The following is a 23,476-nucleotide window of genomic DNA, read 5'->3' on the forward strand; positions in this document are numbered from 1 at the left end:
ATAGGTCATTCACAGTTGAACTGGTTTGGAACAAGTTGTTATTCTAATTACTTCTTTCTTTCCACATTCCCTCATTTCAGGATAGATGTAAGATTACAGCATGTCAATTCGAAATACTATTTTGAACCTCCACCGCTATAGCAACAATCTATGAGGTTAGGTTAAGAATCTATTCCTCCAGCTTCAGACTAATCTGCTGACGGATTGTTCAAAGAAACCCACTTTCATCATATTAGCATCTAGGTTGCTTCAATGTTGCAGCCCCTTGTGGCGATGCAGTGCTCTGTCGGTGCTGATCCTCTGCACTGCAGCACTCCCTCAAGTCACGGAGCAGTGCTGGAAGCTGTTGAGATGGCCTAGGGACCAGACCACGTTCAGGTCCCCCGCACCTCCGCCTGATTACCCTACCGCCTGGAGGATGTGAAGGAGCCTCTTCCTCCTCCTACAATCTCCTTGAGGGACATGATTGGTCACCTCACAGAGGTTCTCCTCCAAGATCCAGCACTACTCTTTCTCAAGAGTCCCTGGGCTCAGTCTTGTACAACACCGGCGGCATCCAACTCCAGGGTAGATGGGACAGTGTTAACCAGGCCAGCCAGATGAGGTCCATGACCATCATGGAAAAGCCAGACTGAGGGCAACACACTGGAGAAACCTTCTGCAACATGCCTTTAGTGCCAGCATGAGTGATAGCTCACCTGTATCCTCTCCTATGGTGGAAAAGGCCAGTCCACTGAACAAGATGAAGATCGTAGGAGGGAGGAAACTCAAGTAGGTGGTGACTTCACTGCTACGTTACCAGGAACCGAACGACTGGGTGGGTCCATCGCTCCTCACATGTTCGGGACAGTCTCCCCGTAAACTTTCACCTGCCTATGCCTCTCTCCCAGCTCTCTCACCAAGAAGAGAAATTTGTCTGCGTATTGTGTGTGTTTAGAGATAAGATGATGCTGCACCGCAGTGACATGGGATTTTACATTGCTCGTTGTTTGTGATGTAGTTTTTTTTTTTCATTCTTAGTTATTCATTTGAGTGTGGTTTTTAATGAATGAGCAGCATACCCACAAGAATTTCCGAATAGGCAATAAAATTTGAATTGAATCGAATTGAAAAATAATCTGGTACAGTCACAAATTTAAAGGGTTTTATTTATATCACGTGAACCCCAAGTTGCACTGCTAAGTTTAAAATCATAAAAACCCAAGAGAAGGTCTAGCCAATGCATTTATAATACTTTTTATCTCTACATATTTCATATATAACCACACAAAAATGCTGATCGCAGTTCTGGGCTGCAGGGGTAAGCTATTAGCCAAATGGTTATAGAAGTGATCAAGAACATCAGCTGTGTGCTTTAACAGTTACAAGCGTATTTCTTAGAAAACTGCAATCAATCAATAGTTTATGCCCTTTAAAAAATTAGTTTCAAGATTGAAAACACTAGCACACTTTGGCCATGATTTATGAAGTCAGTGAAGTAAGAGTGTAATCATCTGCAGGCCCAAGCTGATGACTATTGCTGCTGATGGTATTTGGTGAGAGACTGCAGTTACTTTCTTACATGTGATTATTTTTCAATTATAGTTGCGATTCAGTTCAAGACACACAAAGAAATTAGTGTTAACATTAGATCTCCAAATACCTGAGACGTGAAGTCATGCTGCTGTAGTTGCCTTCCTTCTCTGAGGTCCCAGGATCTTACCGTGTTGTCTAAACCTCCGGTCCAAAGCTTGGTACCGTCATTTGAAATGTCAATACAGCTGGCTCCATCCGTGTGACCCTGGAATTGCCTGATTAAACAAACAAAATAGAATAAAAATTTCCTCCACAAGCCTTAGATAAACACAATTATGTTGTTAGTTTTGGACTCCAGATCAACATGTTTCTTCACTGTCTGGTATTGCATTTGATTAAACAACCGTGGCAGGGGATAACATTAGTTCATGATCTATGATGTGCAAATATTACCCAGGTGCAACAAGCTCAAAGCAAATAGCTCTTCCATGTAAAATTACGTTGGTCAAAATGCAGTTGTAACAAATACATTGTTTCCTCCTTAATCAATGTTAGTGCCACACTCATTATTTTGCCTGCACAAAGTATCTCAGAATTACATACAAGGGCTAGCTCTTCACAATTAAATTCTCAGGATGGTTAGCATCTAATGGTACTTTTAGGTTTTGAAAATTAGTCCCTAGGGAGTAATGACCAAATAAGACAGGTGTCCTTTGTGTACTCGTCTTCATTGTTATTTCTCCAAAGAAAGGCCAAGTATCTTTAATTCTGAAAGTTAAAAGGAGAGGGATACAGCTTTGTGATTTTAGTGTTAACTAGGTATCTAATAGCAGTTCAAGAGCTACAAAAAGACATACCTTTGAAGGTAGAAGCGTTGCATGTCTGATATTCACTTAATTTACAATGGGTAGAATTTTTCCCTTGATGGGCGGGCGAACCCCATCGGCTTGGTGGTGGGCGGGCAGCTGATCGCTGCCGCCGAAGTGGGCCCCGCCACCATTTTAAGTGGGCGGGCCAATTAAAGCCCGCCCAGCGGGTTGCCCAACGGGAAGCGCTATATGCTTCCTGTGCGGGGGGGGAGGGATACCCAACTGTCAGAGCGCGCTCTTTCACACATACACGGGAAAGAGCGCACATCTCCCTGAGACTAAGTGCTGTCTCAGGGAGATCACTGACAGTGCTTCAAAGTTTAAAAATAGAATAGTAAAAAAAAATTAACATGTTGCATGAGATGGAACATGTTAATAAATATGACTTAAACTTTAATAAACTTTTTAAAAACAGACATGAAACTCATCCCTCCAGAGAATGAGGTTTCATGTTTTTTCAGAAGCCCACTGGGGCTCCTGGCCTGCCCGCCAGCCTTAAGGTTGGACGGGCAGGGCCTTTAATTGTCTTAATTATCCTGTCAATGGCCTCAATTGGCCATTGACAGGTCAGCGGGTGGAGAGCTGATTTTGCTGTCCACCCGCCTTCCTGAATATTTAAATGGGGCGGGATGACGTGGGGGTTCCCCCCATGTCATCCCGCGTCATTTTCGCGTCGGTGAGTGGGCCTCACCCCCAACTCGCTGACAGAAAACTTCTAGCCAATATAAAACTGCCATAATACAGGCAAAACATATTCCCCCAGTTGTCCACCATTTAAATTAATTTTAAAAAATGACTTGATTACAATGATATATGAACGAGGGCCAAGTTTATTTTCTGAAATATTACTTAGCCCATATCTGTCATCATATTTTCAACAACCTCCAATGAAACCATCATTATGAACAACAGGAATCCAGTTTCCACAATTAAACACTTACCTGACTAAAGTCTGATTGTGCAGATCCCAGACAGCGATATTACCATCACTACAGCAGGAGAAACAGACCTTGGAGTCAGGGCTGATAGCCAAAGCATAGCAGGCAGGAGCAGAGGATGTCAATTCTGCCTTTATACGTGGAGTTGGAGCTGCCAGGTCCCAAATAGATAACGTGCTGGCTTCCCCACCAACAATCAGGGTACATCCATCAGGTAATAACTTGCATGATCGGATGTAATTGTCTCTGTTCTGTGGAAATAAATTAAGTGAGATTCTATATGTTTCTTCTTATTCAGTAAAGTATATTCAAACTTTTTGTTTAGCAAAATGTACCAAAAACCCAGCAATCTAGAAAAACTGCCAGTAATCAGTCACAAGGCTGAATATTTAGAAAGGCATAAACTTCCAAAAGCGGGCACAGTCCAGGCCCCAGTGTGATCTGCATACTAGTCATACTTGTGCTTTAAGTGAGACTGATAATTTAGTGCTGAGTTACAGCCAATATAGATTTGCACTGTCTCCACACTGTGAAAAGACAAAGACTTCATCTGATCAGCCAGAGTTGAATAAGATTTTCTAATGCTCCTTAAACCATGTCTTCTATTATGCAACAAATCACCCATACGTTTATCTTGAATTCCAAGGCATCTATAGAAATGTCTTAATACCAGTTCAGCTCTCCATTTACAAATAAAAAAAGTTATTAAGTTGTAAAAATTACTTGATTTCGTCAAGGAAACTGTGGTGGTTCCTTTAGAATTTTTTGTGATACCTTGTGGTCAGTCACAGGTAATTATAATAACTTCCTCATCTGTACAAATGGTTTCAATGACCAAAGCTGAAAACTGACTGAAAAAAACAGATGTCTGGAAGTGCTAATACATGTTTGTTTCATCCTTATACCATTATCATTAGTGCCATGTTACTGAGCAACTCTTTTTTCAAAAAAGCAGATCTTGAAATCAATTAATTAGCAACTCATGTTGGTTAGTTGATCTTTACCCCCTAAAATTCTAAAGCTAATTACAAAGGTTCAAATTTGTTGACTGTGAGTTGTTCTATAAGCATAGAAAAAAAGCTTCTAAACAATTATGTTAATTACCATAGCAGGAAGCTAAACTAGCTAGTGACTCAACAGAGGGAAGAGTCAGGCTCTTCAAATCATACAGTCAGTAAGTGATGCACAGTCAGGATACAACACCTGAGTGAGACGGACACTGACCAAGTAGTGAATTAGGTTCAAGTGGTAAGTCCTGGTAATTCTTTTTCAGGTTTAAATATAAATTAAGAATCAGGCTCTGACATAAAACTAACAACCTTCAAGTAAGTTAGAATATCTTGTTAAACAAGGAATTGCATGGTAGTGACAGTTATCTGTCAATTAGCTGAAAGTAGTTGGTTGAATTGGAATTAATTACTGTAGCAGGAAGCTAAACTAGCTAGTGACACACAAGGTCGATACAAGACTCGGTTTTTCAAATCACACAATCAGTAAGGGGTGCGCAGTCAGGACACGACACCTGAGTGAGACAGAGACCAAGTGAGTAGCGAATTAGCATCATGTGGGAATTCGGTGCATGTGGGAAATAGATGCTTTAAGTAAGGTTTATTGCAACTCGTAAAGTACGTTAAGTATTAGTTGGATATATCAGCGCTAGCAAGATTTATCAATAGTTGTAAAGTTTATTCAGTTAAGGCTAACTAAAATTAATATAAGTAAATCAAAGTAAAATAAAGTTAAAGTAAATGAGGTAAAGTTAAGACATGGCTGGACTGCTCAGTCGTATGAAATGCATATCCTGTAGTACGTAGAAAAATGTGTACGCTGCCACTGACCGAGATGACATGTGCAGGAAGTGTCACCAGCTGCAGAAACTTGAGCTCTGATTTTCAGAGCTCGAGCAGTGGCTGGAGTCATTGTGGCACCTCTGCAAGGCTGAGAGCTATGTGGATAGCGTATTCAGAGAGGTGGCACACTGCAGCTTAGGAGCCTGGAGGCAGAAAGGGAATGGGTGACCGCCAGGCAGTCCAAGAGAAGCAGGCAGGTAGTGCAGGGCTCCCCTGAGGTCCCACTCGCTAATCGGATTTCCGATTTAGATACTGATGAGATCTTTGGCTCCTTGGAGGATTGCAGTGAGAGCCAGGTTCGTGGCACCACGGGCGGCTCAGCTGTACAGGAGGGGAGGAATAAGAAGGGACGAACAGTAGTGATAGGGGATTCGTTAGTTACAGGAACAGACAGGCGTCTCTGTGGCCATAGAAGTGACTCCAGGATGGTAGGTTGCCTCCCTGGTGGCAGGGTCAAGGATATCACAGAGCAGCTGCAGACATTCTTCTGGGGCAGAGTGAACAGCCAAAGATCATGGCCCACGTCAGTACCAATGACTTAGGAAGGGGGGGGATGAGGTCCTGAAAACAGATTTCAGAAATCAGTAATCTCAGAATTACTTCCAGTCCCACGTGCTAGTGAGCATACAAATAGGAGAATTGTGCAATTGAACACCTGACTGGAGAACTTGTGTAGGAGGGAGGGCATCAAGTTTATGAGGCACTGGGACCAATTATGGGGCAGGTGGGACTTGTACGAGATAGACGGGCTGCATCTTAGGACCGGAACTAACATCCTCGCAAGGAGATTTGCTTGTGCAATTAGGGAGGGATTAAACTAGATTGGCAGGTGGATGGGAACCTGAGAAGGAGCTCAGGTACAAGAAAATAAAAACTGCTAAAAGGAAGTAGAAAAGTAGAAATAAAAAATAGAAGACAGAGAAAGCATAGGCAAGCTTAAATAGGATCAGAATAGAGAATAGTGTTCAAAAAGCAGAATTAAAGGCACTCTATCTGAATGCATATAACATTTGCAAAAAAGTTGATGATTTGAATGCACATATTGAGGTAAATGGGTATGATTTAATTACGGAGATAGGCCACAGGGTGATCAGGTTGGGAACTGAACTCCAACGATATTTTGCATTTGGGAGGGATAGGCAAAAGGAAAAGGAGGTGGGGTGACGCTTAATAAGTGATGAGATCAGTACATTAATAAAAGGATCTCAGATGGAAGGAGCAAAATGTAGAATCAGTTTAGGTGGAGCTAAGAAACAGCAAGGGGCAGCAAACATTGCTGGGAGTTGTTATGGGCCACCAAGTTGTAGTGTTAATGTTGGGCAAGGTATAAATCAGGAAATTAGAAATGCATGTAATGTGGTTAATACAGTAATAATGGGTGAATTCAATTTACACATAGACTGGGTTAACCAAATCAGCACTAATGCTCTCGAGGAGGAATTCCTGGAGTGTGAACGAAATGGGTTTCTGGAGCAGGACGTTGAGGAGCCAACTAGGGTTCGGGCTATTTTGGATTTAGTGTGCAATGAAAAAGGGTTAATTAATTAATTAATAACCTTGCTGTAGAGGTACCTTTGGGAAATAGTGACCATAATATGATAGAACTTTACATTAAGATTGAATGCAATATGGTTCATTCTGAAATTAAGGCCTTAGATCTGAAGAAAGGAAATTATGAAGGTATGAGGGGCATGTTAGCTACGGCGGATTGGGAAAATACACTAAAAGATTTGAAAGTAGAGAGGCAATGAAAGAAAAAAAGAAATACTATGCGGTCTACAACAGATATACATTCCTCTAAAGCACGGACAACCAAAGGGAAAGGTAAATCAACCATGGTTAACGAAAGAAGTTAAAGTTGCTTTAGATTAAAGGATGTGGCATATAAGGATGCCAGAAAAAGTGGTAAGGCTGAAGATTGGGAGCCATTTAGAACCCAGCAAAGGAGGACCAAGAAACTGAGTAAGAAAAGGAAAAGAGAATATGAATGCAAACTAGTGAGGAACATAAAGACAGACTGTCAAACTTGTTTAGGTACGTGAAAAGGAAAAGATTAGGTAGGACAAGTGCGGGCTCATTACAGGTGGGGACAGGAGAATTTATGGTGGGGAACAGGGAAATGGCAGGGAATGGCGCCTGTCTTCACGGAAGAAGATACAGAAATTCTCTCAGAAATACCAGACAACCAAGGAACCTGTGAAACTGAGGAACTAAAAGAAATTAGCATTAGTAAAGAGGTAGTACTTGAAAAGTTAACTGGGTTGAAGGTTAATAATCGCCTGGACCAGATAAGCTTCATCCCAGAAGGAAGAATTTCTTCACTCGGAAGGTGGTAAATCCTTGGAATTCTCCACCCCCGAGGGTTTTGGAAGCTCAATCATTAAGCATATTCAAAACAGAACTCAATACATTTCTGGAAACTAATGACATCAAGGGATATGGAGACAGCACAGGAAAGTGGTGTTGAGGCAGTGCAGGCTCGATGGGCTTAATGGTTTACTCCTGTTCCTAATTTCTTCCCTCTGATTCATTTAAAATCTCACAGAGGGTGCCTGAAATTTGTACAAACCCAACAATATATAATAAAATTTTTATCCCATAGTTTCTGTTAGGAAATAGAGACAGTTTAGTAAGTTGTATTAGTATTTGTAAGTTTAGAAATGAGTTTTGCTTTAAAGTTTAAGTTTGATTTATATATCTTTATCAGTGTATTAAGAAAAGGTCAAATTGAGTTTTAGTTTCACTTTTAAAAGGTGCTTGCATTCCTAATGAGTTTTTTTATGACTGCTGCAGCTAGGTTAAACACACAAAAGTAGGGGGAAAAAAGTGCTATTGCCTAGCAACAGGTGTCCGGAGAGGCAGGTCCCTCCCACAGATACACACACACAAGAACAGAAACAGCAGTTTTGACTTGGAAGCTCTTTGAGTTCAGTTGGTTTTGAAAGCTGCTACCAGGACAGGCTGCAGCCTCTGGGGATCTGGAAATCCAGTCCCAAGCTAAAGAAAAACCCCAAAACCCAGATGAGTGGAACAAGAAAAAGTCCCAAGCAGACCTTCTAGTCAAAGGAAGGTCAAGAACCTAGAAAAGGTCCTGTTAAGTGAAGTTATGAGTGAGGGGCAGGAAGAAAGGTTCCAAACTTCAAATTTAAAGAGACAAAAGCTGTAGAAAGCAGATTTAAATGAGAACAGCTTGCAAGAGGCAAGAAGGTCCAAAGAGACAAGTGAAGGTCTGTAACTCTCTGCTATGGGCTCGTGAAGCAGTGGTACTGTTGGTGGCTGAGTTGGTGAGACAGAGTGCGTGGAAGACAGCTTGAATGCATGTGGCAACCCAGGGAAGAGAAACATCAGAAGGAGAGCTCGAAACCCTGGAGGTGACCCCTTGTGGAAGGCATCTGAGAGAAAATGTTGGTTTGGGAGAAGATTCCAAGGTGAGTCCTTGGAGAGTGGAGATTGGAAACTCTCATGTGAAAGATAGAGTGCAATGAGAACGGTTGGCTCACAGTGTAATAAGCGTCTTGAAGGGGAGTTGAGGAGAGATCCATAGCATTGGTTGAGGTGGCATCTGTCACTTGGTTTCAGAATGTGATGTTTCTGACCACAGGGTGCCATAGGTTTACATGGACTGTGTGCTTACTGTGGACATTAAAAGAGTATCAGATAGCTTTTGTAACTTGTGTTATCCTTACAAATCTGTATATACCTGTAAAGGTATAGTTGTGGGTGAAGGAGTATGATAATATAGGTCATCTTTTCTTATTTAATAAATGTTTTATGCTTTTGTTAAACGTTCATCAGCTGACTCTGCTCAGCAGCTACTCTCCACGTATCTAAACAAACAAAAGTTAGGATCTATCAAGCTGGGTTCCACCCTGGGATTAGGCTTGTCCAGGGATAACCTTAGTTGGGATCATAACACTTCCAACATGACAGCACCTCAAGGATACAAATGCAAAAAGGATTGAATATCTTACGTTAAATAACAGAATAACCTGAATGTAAAATATTTTACCATCAAATATTACCATACAAGTCCATCTGCAGTCATCAGCGTAACTGCTGACCTTTCAGATGTCTCTAGGTTTCCCCAAATCCAGTTTTTGAACTGGACTTTCTAGATAGTCCAGTTTTTCAGCGAGCAATGTGGAAGTTTTAAAAATTAAACTAGAAGCAAAAAGCCTAGTGTATAAAATGAAATCTTGATTTTTCCACTTATATTTGTGCCTTGCAATGTGGAAGCATCATTCAGGTCAAAGTTTTCAGTGTTTGCATCTGCTGCAAACATCAGAATTAAAGTCAGGATCCCACTCCTAGGGCGGGATTTTCCACGCCCGGCTGCTGCCGGGATCTTCCGGTCCTGCCAAAGTCAATGGATTTCTGGCTAGGGCGCCATCTCGCCTGCGGCGGGTCCCGCCCACAACGGGGCCGGAAAATCCAATCCCGGCCTAGTCTATCCTTAACCAGCCTCTGATGTGGTTCTGAGCTTGAGAAAAAGTTGAAACTGTAATACTATGTGGAAACACAGCTTAAAAAATTCTCACCAAGGCCTATCTCTTCAATGGCTTTGTAGACCTAACCACCCATTATTATTAGATCCAATTTCTTAAGGATTTGCAGGTACACGTGCATATTGGTGCCCAACCAAACCTTTAAATGAATATTGGCGAGTAACTTCCGAGCTCTGGAGTGGGGGGTGCCCTAAAGATGTAATGGTGGGAAGTCCAGATAAGAATTGCATGGCAATTGCCTGGGAAGTTCAAACTTCTGTTGGGCAATTGCCCAGCATTGGGAACCATCCAAAAGTACGATATCAATCACAAACTTAGGATGGTTCCAACTATCACACAGTAATAGTTGCCTAGAAAAAAATAGAAGTATTAAAATTATTTCTAACTTCTGGATAACTATAGCACCCATCCCCCACTGACCCCCTGATGGGAATCCCCCCTGAGTGCCCTCCCAAACCCCCACAGGACTTCCCCCACCACCCCATTCTAATCCCTATCCTCACCGACTACTCCCAACACCCAACACGCTCCCGTGACTATCCCACCCCACTAACCCCATTCCTCCCAACTATTCCTTGAACCCCATAGGACTCTTCCCCACACCCCAGGACTCCCTGACTGCCTTCCCCTCACCTCTCTTCACCCCACCACTGACCACCCCCTGACCACCTAACCCACCCCGCTGACCCCCCCACTCACTGATCACCCGAGCCCCCCTCACTGATACTTCCCACTGACCACCCCACTGCTGACCACCTGATACCCCCCACTGATGACCCCACTAGTCACTTGTCACCACCCCCCCGCCCCACCCACCCCAACCACAGCCCATCCCCACCCTGCAATCCTACCCACTTACTTTACAAACTTAACTTCTCTCTGGCTTCTCATAGTGGCTGCACCTTTAAACGTACCTGCTTTATGGCAGCTAGTGTTATAAAAAAAAGGGGGTGTGGCTCCCTGACCTCCAACTGTCCTGTTCTTGACACAAGGCCTCAGGAACCTACTGCACTAGACAGTTCCCGCCCAGCCTGAGTCAGAAGGTTGGGCGAGAAAGGAGCGGCTTCATTTCCAGGTAAGTGGGAGCAGAGTGGCAACCCGACTCTGACTGCCACTCCATGGAAGTTACGGGCCATTAAGTTTGAAGTTCCCAGGTGAATCTGGTTCACTGAGCTTTTATGGGGGAAATGGGAATATTCCAAAGTCGGTATTAAAAATGTACAACAGGAAACAAAACTCACTGCTATTTCCTTATTTATGAACCGACAGCTACCTAGAATTGTTACAATTGTTTCATATTTCTCTGATTAAATCTCAAAACAGTGAACTGGGTTTCAACAGTACTTTACATTCACTTACCAAGCAGTCCAGCTGGGACACTGGGCTCTTGCTGCCAGGCTGGCTGATATCCCAGACCTTGACACAACCCTTCCCACCAGTGTACACATGTCTTGTGGGATTGCTGATGGTAACTGCACACACAACTTCACCATGGCTCAGCGTGTTGATCTGCCGAGCATGTCTTGGGATCCCTGGTCCAATTAGGGCATCAGGAGGGAAAGGCACGGGCTGCATTTGTCCATCCGCAGTAACATGGAATGAATAGGCTCTATTTAGTAGAAGTTGAAAGAAAACAAAACTGAAGGATTTGGGCTGACATCTGCTGAATACTAAGCACACTTCTCAATGTTTTTTGCTTACTGTTGCAAGTGACCACCTCCAGTTCGCATGCCATAAATTAACAGTTCCTTTTTTAAAAAAATACTGTTGCCATGCTTCATGTTGAAGTACAAGGGTTGAGATGTTCTGGACTCAAATGGTCCACATATCTCAAAATGCAGGAGTCCGTGCAAATCACAGAATTGTCAGGATTTAAAACCTGATCAATGTTTTGCACAAGATTACTCCTGTTAACTCAACAACATTTTTACACTAAAAACCTTCAATTGTCCAATAATTTGAATTAAGCAATGTTCATATCACAGCAATATGGTAATCCATTGCTAAAATCAATATTCACGTAATTTGTATGAAGAAATTTTACTGTACACCATTTATCTGTAGACAATAAAAGTACTGCGTCAACAGATCCAAAGGGTAAAAAATGCATTTTTACCTTCATTTATTTGAATTTAAATGGTTATAAATGCTTGCAACAGTGAACATCATTGACTTTACTGCCACAAAGAAGAAAGCAAAATAACTGGTTTTCACTGTTAACATTCAGAAAGGAAAGCCAGGCTCAGATGTAATGTTAACACAAACTATACAGACACTAACAGGTTTCTATTTGAAGCAGAAGAAGAATTTTCATCAGTCACTTACGGTTTTCCACCAGGGATCCCAGTCAAATTTGGAGGCATTCCAGGTACACGCATGTGAGGATGAGGGTCAAACCCAACCTGTAATTTAAAAAGTGGATAAACCAAGTATAATATGGTTGGCAATGGTCCAAAAATACAAAGGAAAAGTGTACAAAACATGCAATCCATTCTTGGAGCCAAAATGCTTGTTGGGCTGTCTCCAGTCACCTACATGGTGGCATTCATTTGGGTCTATGGGTCTGCTGGTGGAATAATTGAGCTGGTTCTAGCAATGCAAAAGTGGGGAATCAATTATCAACCCTGCTCTACCCAGATCCAAACAAAACAAATGTTCACAGAAGAGAGATATATAACTTCAAGTTATTTTTTAAAAAGAGAAACCACATAATAACATTACAACTTTCCTACCTTACAACTGTGACTCTGGCCCAGATTTTTGCAGAGTCACAGAGGCTCCACACCTTACCCAAAATGGTGCTGGGACCCCAGATCTGGAAGTCTTATTCCCATTTCCAACAGATCTTATTTTTACCGGGAGAAGGGGGAAAGGCAGCGGGATTTGATTCACCCAAATAGCCCAGCAAGGCCATTTGAACTCAATGCTGAGCTTAAGCAGACTCCATCTTATGCTGGAGTGAGGTCCATTTCCTACAGTGTGTGACTTGTGATTTTTAAGATTAGACGAGAATGTGCAGAAAAGGTGGATAAGGTCTGTGGAATTGTCAAACTGTCAAGTTATTTAAATCCACTGCTCTTTAAATTTTGAAAAAAAAAACAGCCTGCCGTGTCTCTGACTTGAAAAAATATCGATGCTTGAAATTTCAATAACTGTTTATTGACATAAGCCTGGTGGCATCATTATTGAAGCACTACTGCTTGACTGCTTCCACAATCTATCATCATAGTGAGGGGCCTGTAGGTTCAGTTTGATTGACAGCTTCTAGAGGTTATTCAAAGATTAGTTGTCTTGATGTGGGGCTATGAATACAAATGTTTGCTTTTATATGGGCTCTAAATGCAATGAAAGGACTTTTATCAATGAGAATTTTTTAAATAATATATAGTGAAGTCTGTAATATATACTTGGAACTTTATTTTGTTTCATCTCAGCATGGCCACTGAGGTCTACCATGATAGATACCGAGTGAGTTGGCATGCTGGGTGTAAGGGCAAAGGGTGATGGGGTCGGGAGGTCATGGGTTGCCATAAGTTGGCACTAAGTTGGCATGGGGCTATAAAGTGCCATGGTGATAAGGAGGGTTCATAGGTTGGCATGAGTTGGTATTGGAACTGGGACTAAGACACCAAGGGCATAGGTTGGCATGGAGGATATGCAGGCAGATGAGGGGAGTGGGTGGGGAAATAAGATGGCATTGATGGGGCATGGGGAGTTGGTGGGAATGAGGGAGTGTGAGTACTGAGGGCTAGGGGGCCTAACTACTTTTATCACATTTAGGATGAAGTCCCAGAACACTGAGGCAGCCTTTTAAACAGCAACCTTGGCACTCAGCAGTCCCTGTGGCTGCCTCAGCACTGTTTCCATGACGGCAAGCCCAACTCTAGTATGCACCCACCCAGCTGGAACGAAAATCCGGCCACTTGGGGCAGTTTCTCCCAAGGCAGGTGGGCAAGCCGGGAATTTTCCCAGCTCTGCGCACCTGCCTTGGGACTGCAAATCTGGGCCTCCATTTCAAAATTACTTAATTGGCTGTAAAGTGCTTTGGGTGTTCTGAGCTCATGACATGCGATATCTAAGTTCAAGATCTTTCTTTAACATCAATAGAATACATTTACATAATACCTCTAATGCAAAAAAACCCTAATATTCTCCACAGAGGAAAACTAATGCGGAGCAAAGGAGAGACTAGGAGGGGCAAACAAAAGTTTGGTCAAGGGGATGGGTTTTAAGGGGGTTCTTGAAGGAGAAGAGAGAGGTGAGGATTTGTGTCTGAAATTTCAGAGAGTGGGACTAGCCAGTTGAAGACACAGCTACCAATAATGGAAAAGGCAGTTACATACATAGGATTGGGCCAAAACATTAAAGTATTCAACAGCAAGAAATTTAAACGGATGGCCCATGTAGGTCAGCAAGAATGGGGGTGATGGGCGAATGGGATTTGGTGTGGGTTGGATATAACCAGCAGATTTTTGGGTGAGTTGTTGCTTAATGTGTATAGATAATGGCAAGAATACACATAAGGATTTCAGTGATGTTTTGAAGTTATTGGATGAGAGTTCAGTTGAGCTAGGGATGGATGTGCACAAGAACATGAAGGCATCAATGTAACTAAAAGGTCATCAAATAAGGGACAACAATTTTATGGCATCTTGCATGACTCCAAAAGTATCACTTTTTAATTGGCGCTAAGCCACTATGTTCATCTAATAACATTTCACCTCAATTTCTGTTTGGCTTTCTACAACTTGATTGTATTCAATAGGTCCAGTGCATCTATTTCAGTTTTTTCCTTCCAAATGTCTTCAAATTCTCAGCTTTTGGTGGGGTATGACTTCACCTGCTGGCAGCCTTTTGGTATCTTCCCAAACTGGCGACGTTTCATGTGAGCCTTGCAGGGTATTTAACCAAGCCCATCCTTATTCTTGTTCAGCATCCACAAACACGAGTGCTTCCCACCAATTGTAAGGAAGATGATTTTTCTCCACAGCATGGATAATGAGATGAATTGAAGCATCCCTCCTCCCACCCAGTCCCTCACAGCCAACTTGGCAAAGTAACAATGCAAATAGCTCCTGCTGGACAATACTAGGCATCCTTAAGCTGTGGGCGGGTTGGGATGGTGGGAGAGAGTTAGTCAAGGTTACTATTCTTAATTAATTATGGACCAGTACATCCTGTGGGAAAAGTGTGGGCATACAAAAATTGGGTGAGGTTAGGATTAAGCTAAACTGTAGTGCCTGACATGTCAAATAGCTTGCCAATGTACATTATACAGGCCCCAAAGAATGGACATTTGAGAAGAGACCAGAGTGTTGGTGAAAATCAACAGTCTTGAAGTTGGCAAGAAATGCAAATATCTCTAAACCAGAATTCATGATATTACCAAAAAAACTGAGTTACTAGTTGACGTCACATTAAGATCAAAGTTCATTTAAGTTCACACCATATATAATTTTAATTTTGTTACACAGTAGGTTAACCCAAGTGAAAAGAATTACAGTAATTAAGAGGCATGAGAACAATGAACACATGGAACAGGAGTAGGCCATATGGCCCTTCGAGCCTGTTCCACCATTCAATACAATCATGGCTGATCTTGAGCTTCAAATCCACTTTTCTGCCCATTCCCTGTGTCCCTTGATTCCCTGAGAGACCAAAAATCTGAATACATTTAAGGCTTGGAAAGACAAAGATGGAGCATCCACAACCTGCTGGGACACAGAATTCCAAAGATTCACAACCCTTTGAGTGAACTAAATTCTCTTCCCCTCAGTCTTAAATTATCGGCTGCTTATCCCGAGACAGTGCCCTGCGTTATAGATTCCACAACCAGTGGAAACAATCTCTCAGTGTCTACCCTATCAAGCCCCTTCAAACTCTTGTACATTTCAATTAAATCACCTTATTCTTTTAAACTCCAGAGAAAATAGACCAAATTTGCTCAGTCTCTTGTCACAGGACAAGCCCCTCATCCCAGGGACCAATTTAGGGAACCTTCGTTGGACCACCTCCAATGTAAGTATATCTTTTCTTAAATGTGGAGACCAAATCTGCGCACCAAAATCCTGTATAACTCAAGCAAGTCTCCTGTACTTCAATCCCCTTGCAATAAAGGCCAACATGCCATTTGCCTTCCTAATTGCTTGCTGTACCTTTATGGTAAGTTTTTGCATTCCTTGAATGAGCACACCCAAGTCTCTTTGAACATCAACACTTTTTCGAAAAAGACTCAGCTCATCTATACTTTCAACCAAAGTGAATAACTTCCACTTCCCTGCATTATAGTCCATCTATCATATTGTTGCCCACTCACTTAACCTGTCTATCTCTCCTTGCAGCCTCTGTGTCCTCCTCACAGCTTACTTTTCCACCTGGCATTGTATCATTAGCAAACTTAGATACATTACTCTCAGTCTCTTCAGCTAAGTCATTAATATAGATTGTAAATAGCAGAGGCCCTAGAACTGAACCTTGTAGTACTCCACTATTCACTACCTGCCAACTTGAAAAAGTCCAATTCTGCCCACTCTCCATGCTAATTTGTTACATCCAACTCCATTGTGTTCAATGCCTCTGTCAATATTGAATGATAATTTCTCCTGTCTCTGATTCTAATGGACCAATGTTAACTTTAGTTACTCTCTTCCTTTTTATGTACTTATGAAAACAGATTGTAAGAGTTTTTATATTACTGGCTAGTTTACTCTCATTCTATTTTTTTCCTTTATATCAACTTTTTGGTTGCCATTTGCTGGTTTCTAAAACTCTCCCAATCCTTAGACTTGTTACTTTTTTTTAGCAATATTGTAAGCCTCTTCTTTTAATCTAATACTATCCCTAACTTCTTGTGTGAGGCATGGATGGCTCCTTCTTGCTGAGTTTTTGTTTTTTAATGGAATGTATTTTTGTTGGACATTTTGAATTGTTTCTTTAAATGTTTCCCACTGCTCATTTACAGCCATACCTTTTAGTCTATTTACCCAATTCACCTTAGCCAGTTTTCTCCTCATACCTATGTAACTGGCTTTGTTTAAGATTTTTGTTTGTGATTGGAGTATGTCTCTTTCAAATTTAACCTGGAATTTAATGGTATTATGATCACCTCAGGAAAACAAAGGATTAAATTAAAAGTACCTTTATTATCTCTAGTTTTATATTCAATTAAGTACAGTAGTCATAGCCATTCATGAAATCCTAAATAACATATTTAAATCTAGCTTAATGCAAAACTAAAGCAGTTTTAAAAGTCTTGTTGAAAGATGTCCATTATGGGATGCAGAAGAAGAACAAAGATAGCTCGTCATCACCCTTGCAAGTTTTGCATAACGGATTGCGAACACAAGTTGAGAATATTACTCATGTAAAATACTGTAGATGCTGGAAATCCAAATGAAAATCTGAAAATGATGGAAACACTCAATGTCAGGTTGCATATGTGGGCAGAGAGTTTGCATCAGGTCAATGGCCTTTCTTCTTCCAGTTCTGATGAGCTGAAGCAACCTGAAGCATTAACTCTTTATCTTTCTCCATAGATGCTGCATGACCTTCTGAGTGTTTCTAGAATTCTTGCTTTTATTTGAGAATACTACAGTTCTCTACTTGAGTAGCCTCTTTGTGTAACAATGCTGCAAATGTCAACAGTATTCCAAGCTGCATGAAGCATTGTTGTTGTGCCCGGAGATATTAAAACTATCTGAGAAGGTGATTCTCCCCAGTACCTTTGGAGGTATCAGTCGCACTGCAGTCACATAAAAAGCAGCAGCTCTCTTGATTGGTAGGCTTGACATTGTGGGGTGGGGCAGTTTACAAAACTTTTGAGGACCTAAATTTGGAATTTCTCCTCAATGGTGTCAGAAATTCAGACTAAATCCATTGTGTTCATATGGGGAAGGATGATCTTTATTTAAGGTGCTCCCTGACACAGTATTATGTTCCTTCAGATCATACATATGGAAAGAAAATAATTGGGCACTGCAGCTTTAACTTGACCCACTTAGTAACAGAGCTCAGTCCAACCCACATCCTTATATATCAGATAATTCACAACCTCGATTATGGTAGCATTGGAGAAAGGAAGTGCTGGGAAAAGGTTCCACATAGGTGGAGTGGGGTGGTGGGGGCGGAGTGTGTGAAGAAAAGGAGTTCTCAATTTCTTTCCACAGAGATTGAAGGGATTTACATTTTAATGTTTATTTTAACATTGAGAACATGTTCATTGCAGCTTAACAATAGATGCAATCCTCGGGATGAATATCCTCAATGATCCTATCTTACGCACAACATTGGTAGAAACCTGGTTACGCATATAAACAAGGTGGAGTCAGAGAAGCCCGCAGAAATTCATTTGCCACTTTTTATTGAGTGAAAATTTAATCTTCGCAAGCAATATTTCATTTGCATTGAGTTGTCATTTTGAACAGTGCAAACTCATTAGAAAACACTTTATTACTTTTAAATTGCTCTGTAACTCATTTCATGATCATTGTTACAATAAAAGCCCATAGCAAAGTGTTAAAGATGTTTAATACACTGCTGTACTATTGCCAAGATGTTTGATTTTTTTTCTTACCAATTGTGTGTCTGGAATTTCTTTATTAGTATTGCTTCACTGGCAAATGTTCCTATTTATTACTATTAAAATGTCTAGCCAAGAAAGTCTTAGGATTAGACCATTAAACCTGTCAGATATTCATGGAGGATTTAAGGATTTCATTTTATAGATATTTTTATAAATGGCAAAAACAATACTATTAAACCTTGAACATTAAGTGTTTATGCAGTTTTCAAAGGAATCTAGAGTTAATTTTCCTCCTCCCATCTTTTGCATTCATCTCAAATCTTTTCACTTATATTGTATTACATATTTCAGCCTGTTTACGCTGCCTGGCTGGGATTCCAATGTCCCTTCCCAAGGGAATGCTCAACACATACATGTAACCATACATGCACTAAGCTCCTTTCCCCACAGTTTAAGATTAAATATTTAGTTTGTGGACTGCAATGTCCATAGTCTAAACATCTGAATTAACTATAGATAGGTTTATAAATGTGGCACCCTGATACTTTCTAAACCAAGTGTAGCATCATACTGGATGTGAACAGTGAAACATTCCAAGACTACTCTTTCACACTTCAGTAGTGTGGGTGGGTTGAACTTGGATTAATACTGCAACTTCAGCAGGATACCTCTTCACAGTGATGTTAAAATTACAGTGTAAATGAACTTTTACATATCCAGCCAAGCCTACTGTGAGCCTAGGATTCATGACCCAGCTTTCCAAATCATTGATAATGTTTACCAAGTCTTTAAATATTAGATACAAACTCAATTTTAACTTCATGGTCATGAGAAACTGCATGTGGCTAAAGATAAATATTAGGAAACAAAAACAGCATGTGAATATGCATTCATTCCACTCTGAAAGTACACAGCAGGCTAAGTAAAGCTCTAGTTTTCCACGGGAATCTGAATATGGAAACAGGCCATTTTAGCAACGGCATTATAACTGGACTAAGTTGCATTTTGTTATGTCTAGCATCCCCATTTACAACCAAAAACTCAAGAGCATATTGAAAAATAAAAGTAATAATTTTCTATCAGTCAGAGTAAAAAAGTAATTTATTTTGTGGTCTAGTAAGAGCTTCACAATTCCATTACAAATTGTGACTAAGGCAAATCATCTGTTATTCAGACTGTAACTACTCTGTTCTTTTGTGCAAAGGTAGTCTTAAATTTAGACTTTTAACAAGAGGTGAAGACAAGGGCTAGAATTTTTCTCTCCCCTGCTGGGCGCGCGCCCAACCCGAACGAGATAACGTGCAGTGATGTCGGGCAAGCGTCCTGACATCATCACGCACTCGCATGATATTTCGGTCAGTGTGCAGGAGTCAGTAGTGCCCGCCGACAATTAAGCAACCTATTAAGGTCCTTAATCAATTAATTGAGTAGAACTTTTCATTGCACGTCCAACCGTTCGGTTGACAGGCAAGCGAAAAGGCCAAGCGGCATTTGCATTTTTGGCAAAACCTCCTCCACAGGCGGGATGAGTTTTTGGCCAATGATTTAAAAAAAACTGTTTACACTCCTATTTAACATGTCCCTGCTCATGTGACAGAGTCACATGAGGGGACATGTTTTCAGTATTTAATATATCTCTATTTTTGTTATAACTCTTCATTTCCTTGAGGCACGTGAGGCAGCTGAAGATTTTTAATATAATATTTACAGCATTTTTACTGTAATTTTTATTATAATACTATGCGCGCCCACATGCATGCATGAACTTCAGCCTCGCACTCCTCCTGCCCCCACCCCTGCAGCGCTGAGAGCTGCAGCACACGTTTCATGCTGGCTGGCCATTAATTATGTCTTTAACGATATAGTTGCCAGACTGGGCCTGCGGCAAGTGCTGGAAACAACAGGAGGGAAAAAGCTACTTGACCTCAATCCCAACAATCTACCTGTCACAGAAGCATCTCCCCTTGATAGTATTGGTAGGAGTGACCACAGCTTAGTCCTCGTGGAAACAAGGTCATGTCTTCATAATGAGGACCCATTCCATCAAGTGTGTGGCACTTCTACCATATTAAATGACAAAGGTTCAGAACCAATCTAGCAGCTTAAAACTGGGCATCCATGAGGCATCGTGCCCATCACCAGCATAAGAATTTGTATTACACAACTATCTGCAGTTTCTTGGCCTGGCATTTCCCTCACTCTACCATTACAATCAAACCAGGGGATCAACTGTAGTCCAATGTGAAGTGTAGAAGAACATGCCAGAAGCAGCAGGCATATCTAAAAATAAGATGCCAACATGGTGAAGCGACAGCACAGGACCACATGCATGCTAAACCTGGGAAGCTATGGATCCCACAACCAACAGATCAATTCAAAGCTCTACACTCCTGCCATAAACAGTAATGAATGGTGCTGGATAATTAAGCAGCAAATTGGAATACGAGACTCCAGGAACATTCCCATCCTTAATAATGGCGGTGCCTAGCACATCAATGCAAAAAACAAGACTGAGGCATTTGCAACCACCTTCAACCAGAACTTCTGAGTGGACAATCCATCTCGACCTCCTCCCGAGGCCCACAGCATCATAGATACCAGCCTTCAATCAATTTGACCCTTCTTAACATTCACCTCTTTCATCAAGCTTTTTGTCACTACTTCTTAATATGTCTTTCCTTGGCTCAGCAACATTTTTGTCACTTTATACCTCTGAACTGCCTTGGGACTGTCTTCTACAGGCAGAATTTTTCGCTCGGCGTGTGAACGCATGCCCGACACACTCAAGTGTAAAATAGTGCGCAGTGACGTCGGGTGAGCACCCTGTCATCACACACTGGCGCGATATTTTGCTCAGCGGGGGAGCGTGGGTGCTGGAGCTTCATGCACCATTAATTAAGAGGCTAGTTAAGGCCATTACAAAGTCAACTGACGCCGATTTTTCATTGCCCGTGCAATTTCACACTAATTGTGCGGGAAAAACGGGCAGGCAGCCAGCCAGAAGTTTCAAAAATCTCATCCACGGGCAAGGTAAAAAGGGTCAGCAGCATTGCCAGTGTGAGTAGTAAGGAGTTTGGTAGATAGTTTGTTGCTGGTGACTTATTGGTATATGGCAGCTTCATCTATGTTTAGGGCTTCATTGTTAACATTTCCAGTTCATTTCAGGATTTATTGGTATCTCCAAGAACCCCGGAAAATTCAGACCATGTGGACCCTTCCAGGTATCAGGCAGTCTTCTGTTACCCTGGTAATGGGGGTTGTGGCACCCCCCTGGAGGCACCTCCTCTGAGGAGGAAGAGAAGGGCAGAAGGGAGAGGAGGCCAGGCAACCTTATGCAGCTTCCAGGGGAGCGACCTAGGGGAGGAGAGATGCAGGCACTGGGGGCGCAGAGCCAGCTGGTAGTACAAGGCGGAAGGGGCCGCAGAAGACGCCCCTATCCTGCTGCCAGGTTTTACAGGCGGCGAAGCAGCTACCTCAATATGTCTGAGGTGCAATGCCAAAGGAGGCTCCACCCCTCAAGGGAAACAGTGATCCCCATCTGTCAGATGTTAGGGCCTGAGATCACCTCCGACCGTGGGGGTGGACACCCCATGCCAATGGCTCTGAAGGTCACAGAGGCCCTCAACTTCTATGCTTCTGGCTCTTTCCAGGGTTCAGTGGGGGATCTGTGTGGAGTCTCCTGATCAACTGTCCACAGTTGCATCAAACTGGTGACAGAAGCTCTGTTCAGATGGGTATTGACCTTCATTCATTTCTACGGATGAAGCCAGGCTGAGCAATCCAGAGGCTTTGCAGAGATACCTGGCCTCCCCCGTGTCCAGGATGCAGTTGACTGCGCACAAGTGGCCAGCAGGTGAACCTGGTGCCTTCGTCAACAGGAAGGGCTTCCACTCCATGAACATGCAGATAGTGTGTGACCATAGGATGCAGATTCTGTAAGTATATGCAAGGTACCCTGGCAGCTCCCATGACGCTTACATCCTCAGACAATCCCAGGTGCCGAGGCTCTTCAGTGCTCCAGCCCAACTGGATGGATGGCTGCTGGGTGACAAGGCCCATCCCTTGAGAAGGTGGCTTATGACACCTCTCTGCTATCCAAGAACAGAGTCAGAGCAGCGATATGACAGAGCTATGCCTCCACGAGAGCAGTCATAGAGATATTAGAGATAGCACACTCCAGAATCTGGCACTAGCAAGGGGGGACCCATTGGAGGCAGAGGATGTTGATGCAGCTGCACAGGCCACAGATGATGAATCCAGTAGTGAGTCAGAAGAGGAGCACAGTGAGGAGAATGCTGAGGGCATGGAGGCAGACCTCGTAGCCTCCAGGAAGGCAGGGGCGCCAGGGAGGCCTTAATCCATTGCTCCTTCAGCCAGGCTACCAAATAAGTGCTACCACCTCATGCCAAGGCTACCCCCTCTATCCCAGATGTCTGAAATGACCCATTTATTTGCACCCAAAGTCCACTCAGTGCCTGTGCAATAAAGTTTCGAGCCACCATGCCCAGCATTACACACTGGTGTACCCTGCACCACAGGAAATAAAAAAGGTGAAGCATATTCAGGCCATTACGACAAAAGAAATTTTATCGCATGTTGACAGTCAAAACAAATTAACAGAACCTTCTCTGGTCTTCAGCCCCAGACCAGTTAAAATAAACAAAACATTGCACAACAGAAGATCACCCGTGACCAGTCCCATTTATGCTCATGGTGCCTTAAACTTAAGTTTGCGAGTGCTCCCCCTTCACTGGCAGTGGCACTGGAGACAGCCTGCTGACTCTGCTGTCCTGTTGGTCTTGATGACCTTGGCGGTCATCCTGTGGCTAGTGGGGCCTGTGCTGGCCCGGAGAGGGAGTGGCCAGTTCCATAGCTGGCATCTCCCCAGTTGCTGCAGCCTCATCAGATTCCACAGTCACTGGCAGAGGGGTGGAGGAGCTGCTGCCGTCACCCAGAATGCCCTGAGAGGAGCCCACAGAGATGACAGGCAGATCGCTGTGGACCTCCTTGCTCAGCATTGATGGACAGGCTGGGGTACTGGGTGCCTCATCCATCTCCCACACTGACACTGACCACCTGAGGCCAGTGTTAATGTGAGGGCTTGCAGGTCCGGGCACAACCCCAGGGACCCCTGATTCTGTTCCTGGATCTGCCTCTCCATGAGAGTCGCCACTGTCTCAACGGAGGAGACAGTGCGCTCGGCCATGATTTTCAATGCAATACTGATGCTCCCCATGGACTTCTCCATAACGGAGACCATGACATGCATACTCTTATG

The 23,476-nt window shown here is 42.6% G+C and overlaps 1 protein-coding gene across 3 annotated transcripts in view; it reads right to left on the reverse strand.

Moving 5' to 3' along the window:
• The window catches only part of LOC121276986 (transducin-like enhancer protein 1), a 128,161-nt gene that overhangs the window by 10,771 nt on the left and 93,914 nt on the right, over positions 1 to 23,476 (reverse strand). For all 3 annotated transcript variants that reach the window (XM_041185771.1, XM_041185770.1, XM_041185769.1), the window contains exons 14-17: positions 12,003 to 12,079; positions 11,037 to 11,286; positions 3,326 to 3,573; positions 1,643 to 1,790 (exon numbers count right to left, since the gene is read on the reverse strand). In XM_041185771.1, coding sequence (XP_041041705.1) covers positions 1,643 to 1,790; positions 3,326 to 3,573; positions 11,037 to 11,286; positions 12,003 to 12,079 — 723 coding nt within the window. The remainder of the gene's footprint in view (positions 1 to 1,642; positions 1,791 to 3,325; positions 3,574 to 11,036; positions 11,287 to 12,002; positions 12,080 to 23,476) is intronic.

The sequence above is a fragment of the Carcharodon carcharias genome, chromosome 4 (assembly GCF_017639515.1).
Source record: "Carcharodon carcharias isolate sCarCar2 chromosome 4, sCarCar2.pri, whole genome shotgun sequence".
Lineage (NCBI taxonomy): Eukaryota > Metazoa > Chordata > Chondrichthyes > Lamniformes > Lamnidae > Carcharodon > Carcharodon carcharias.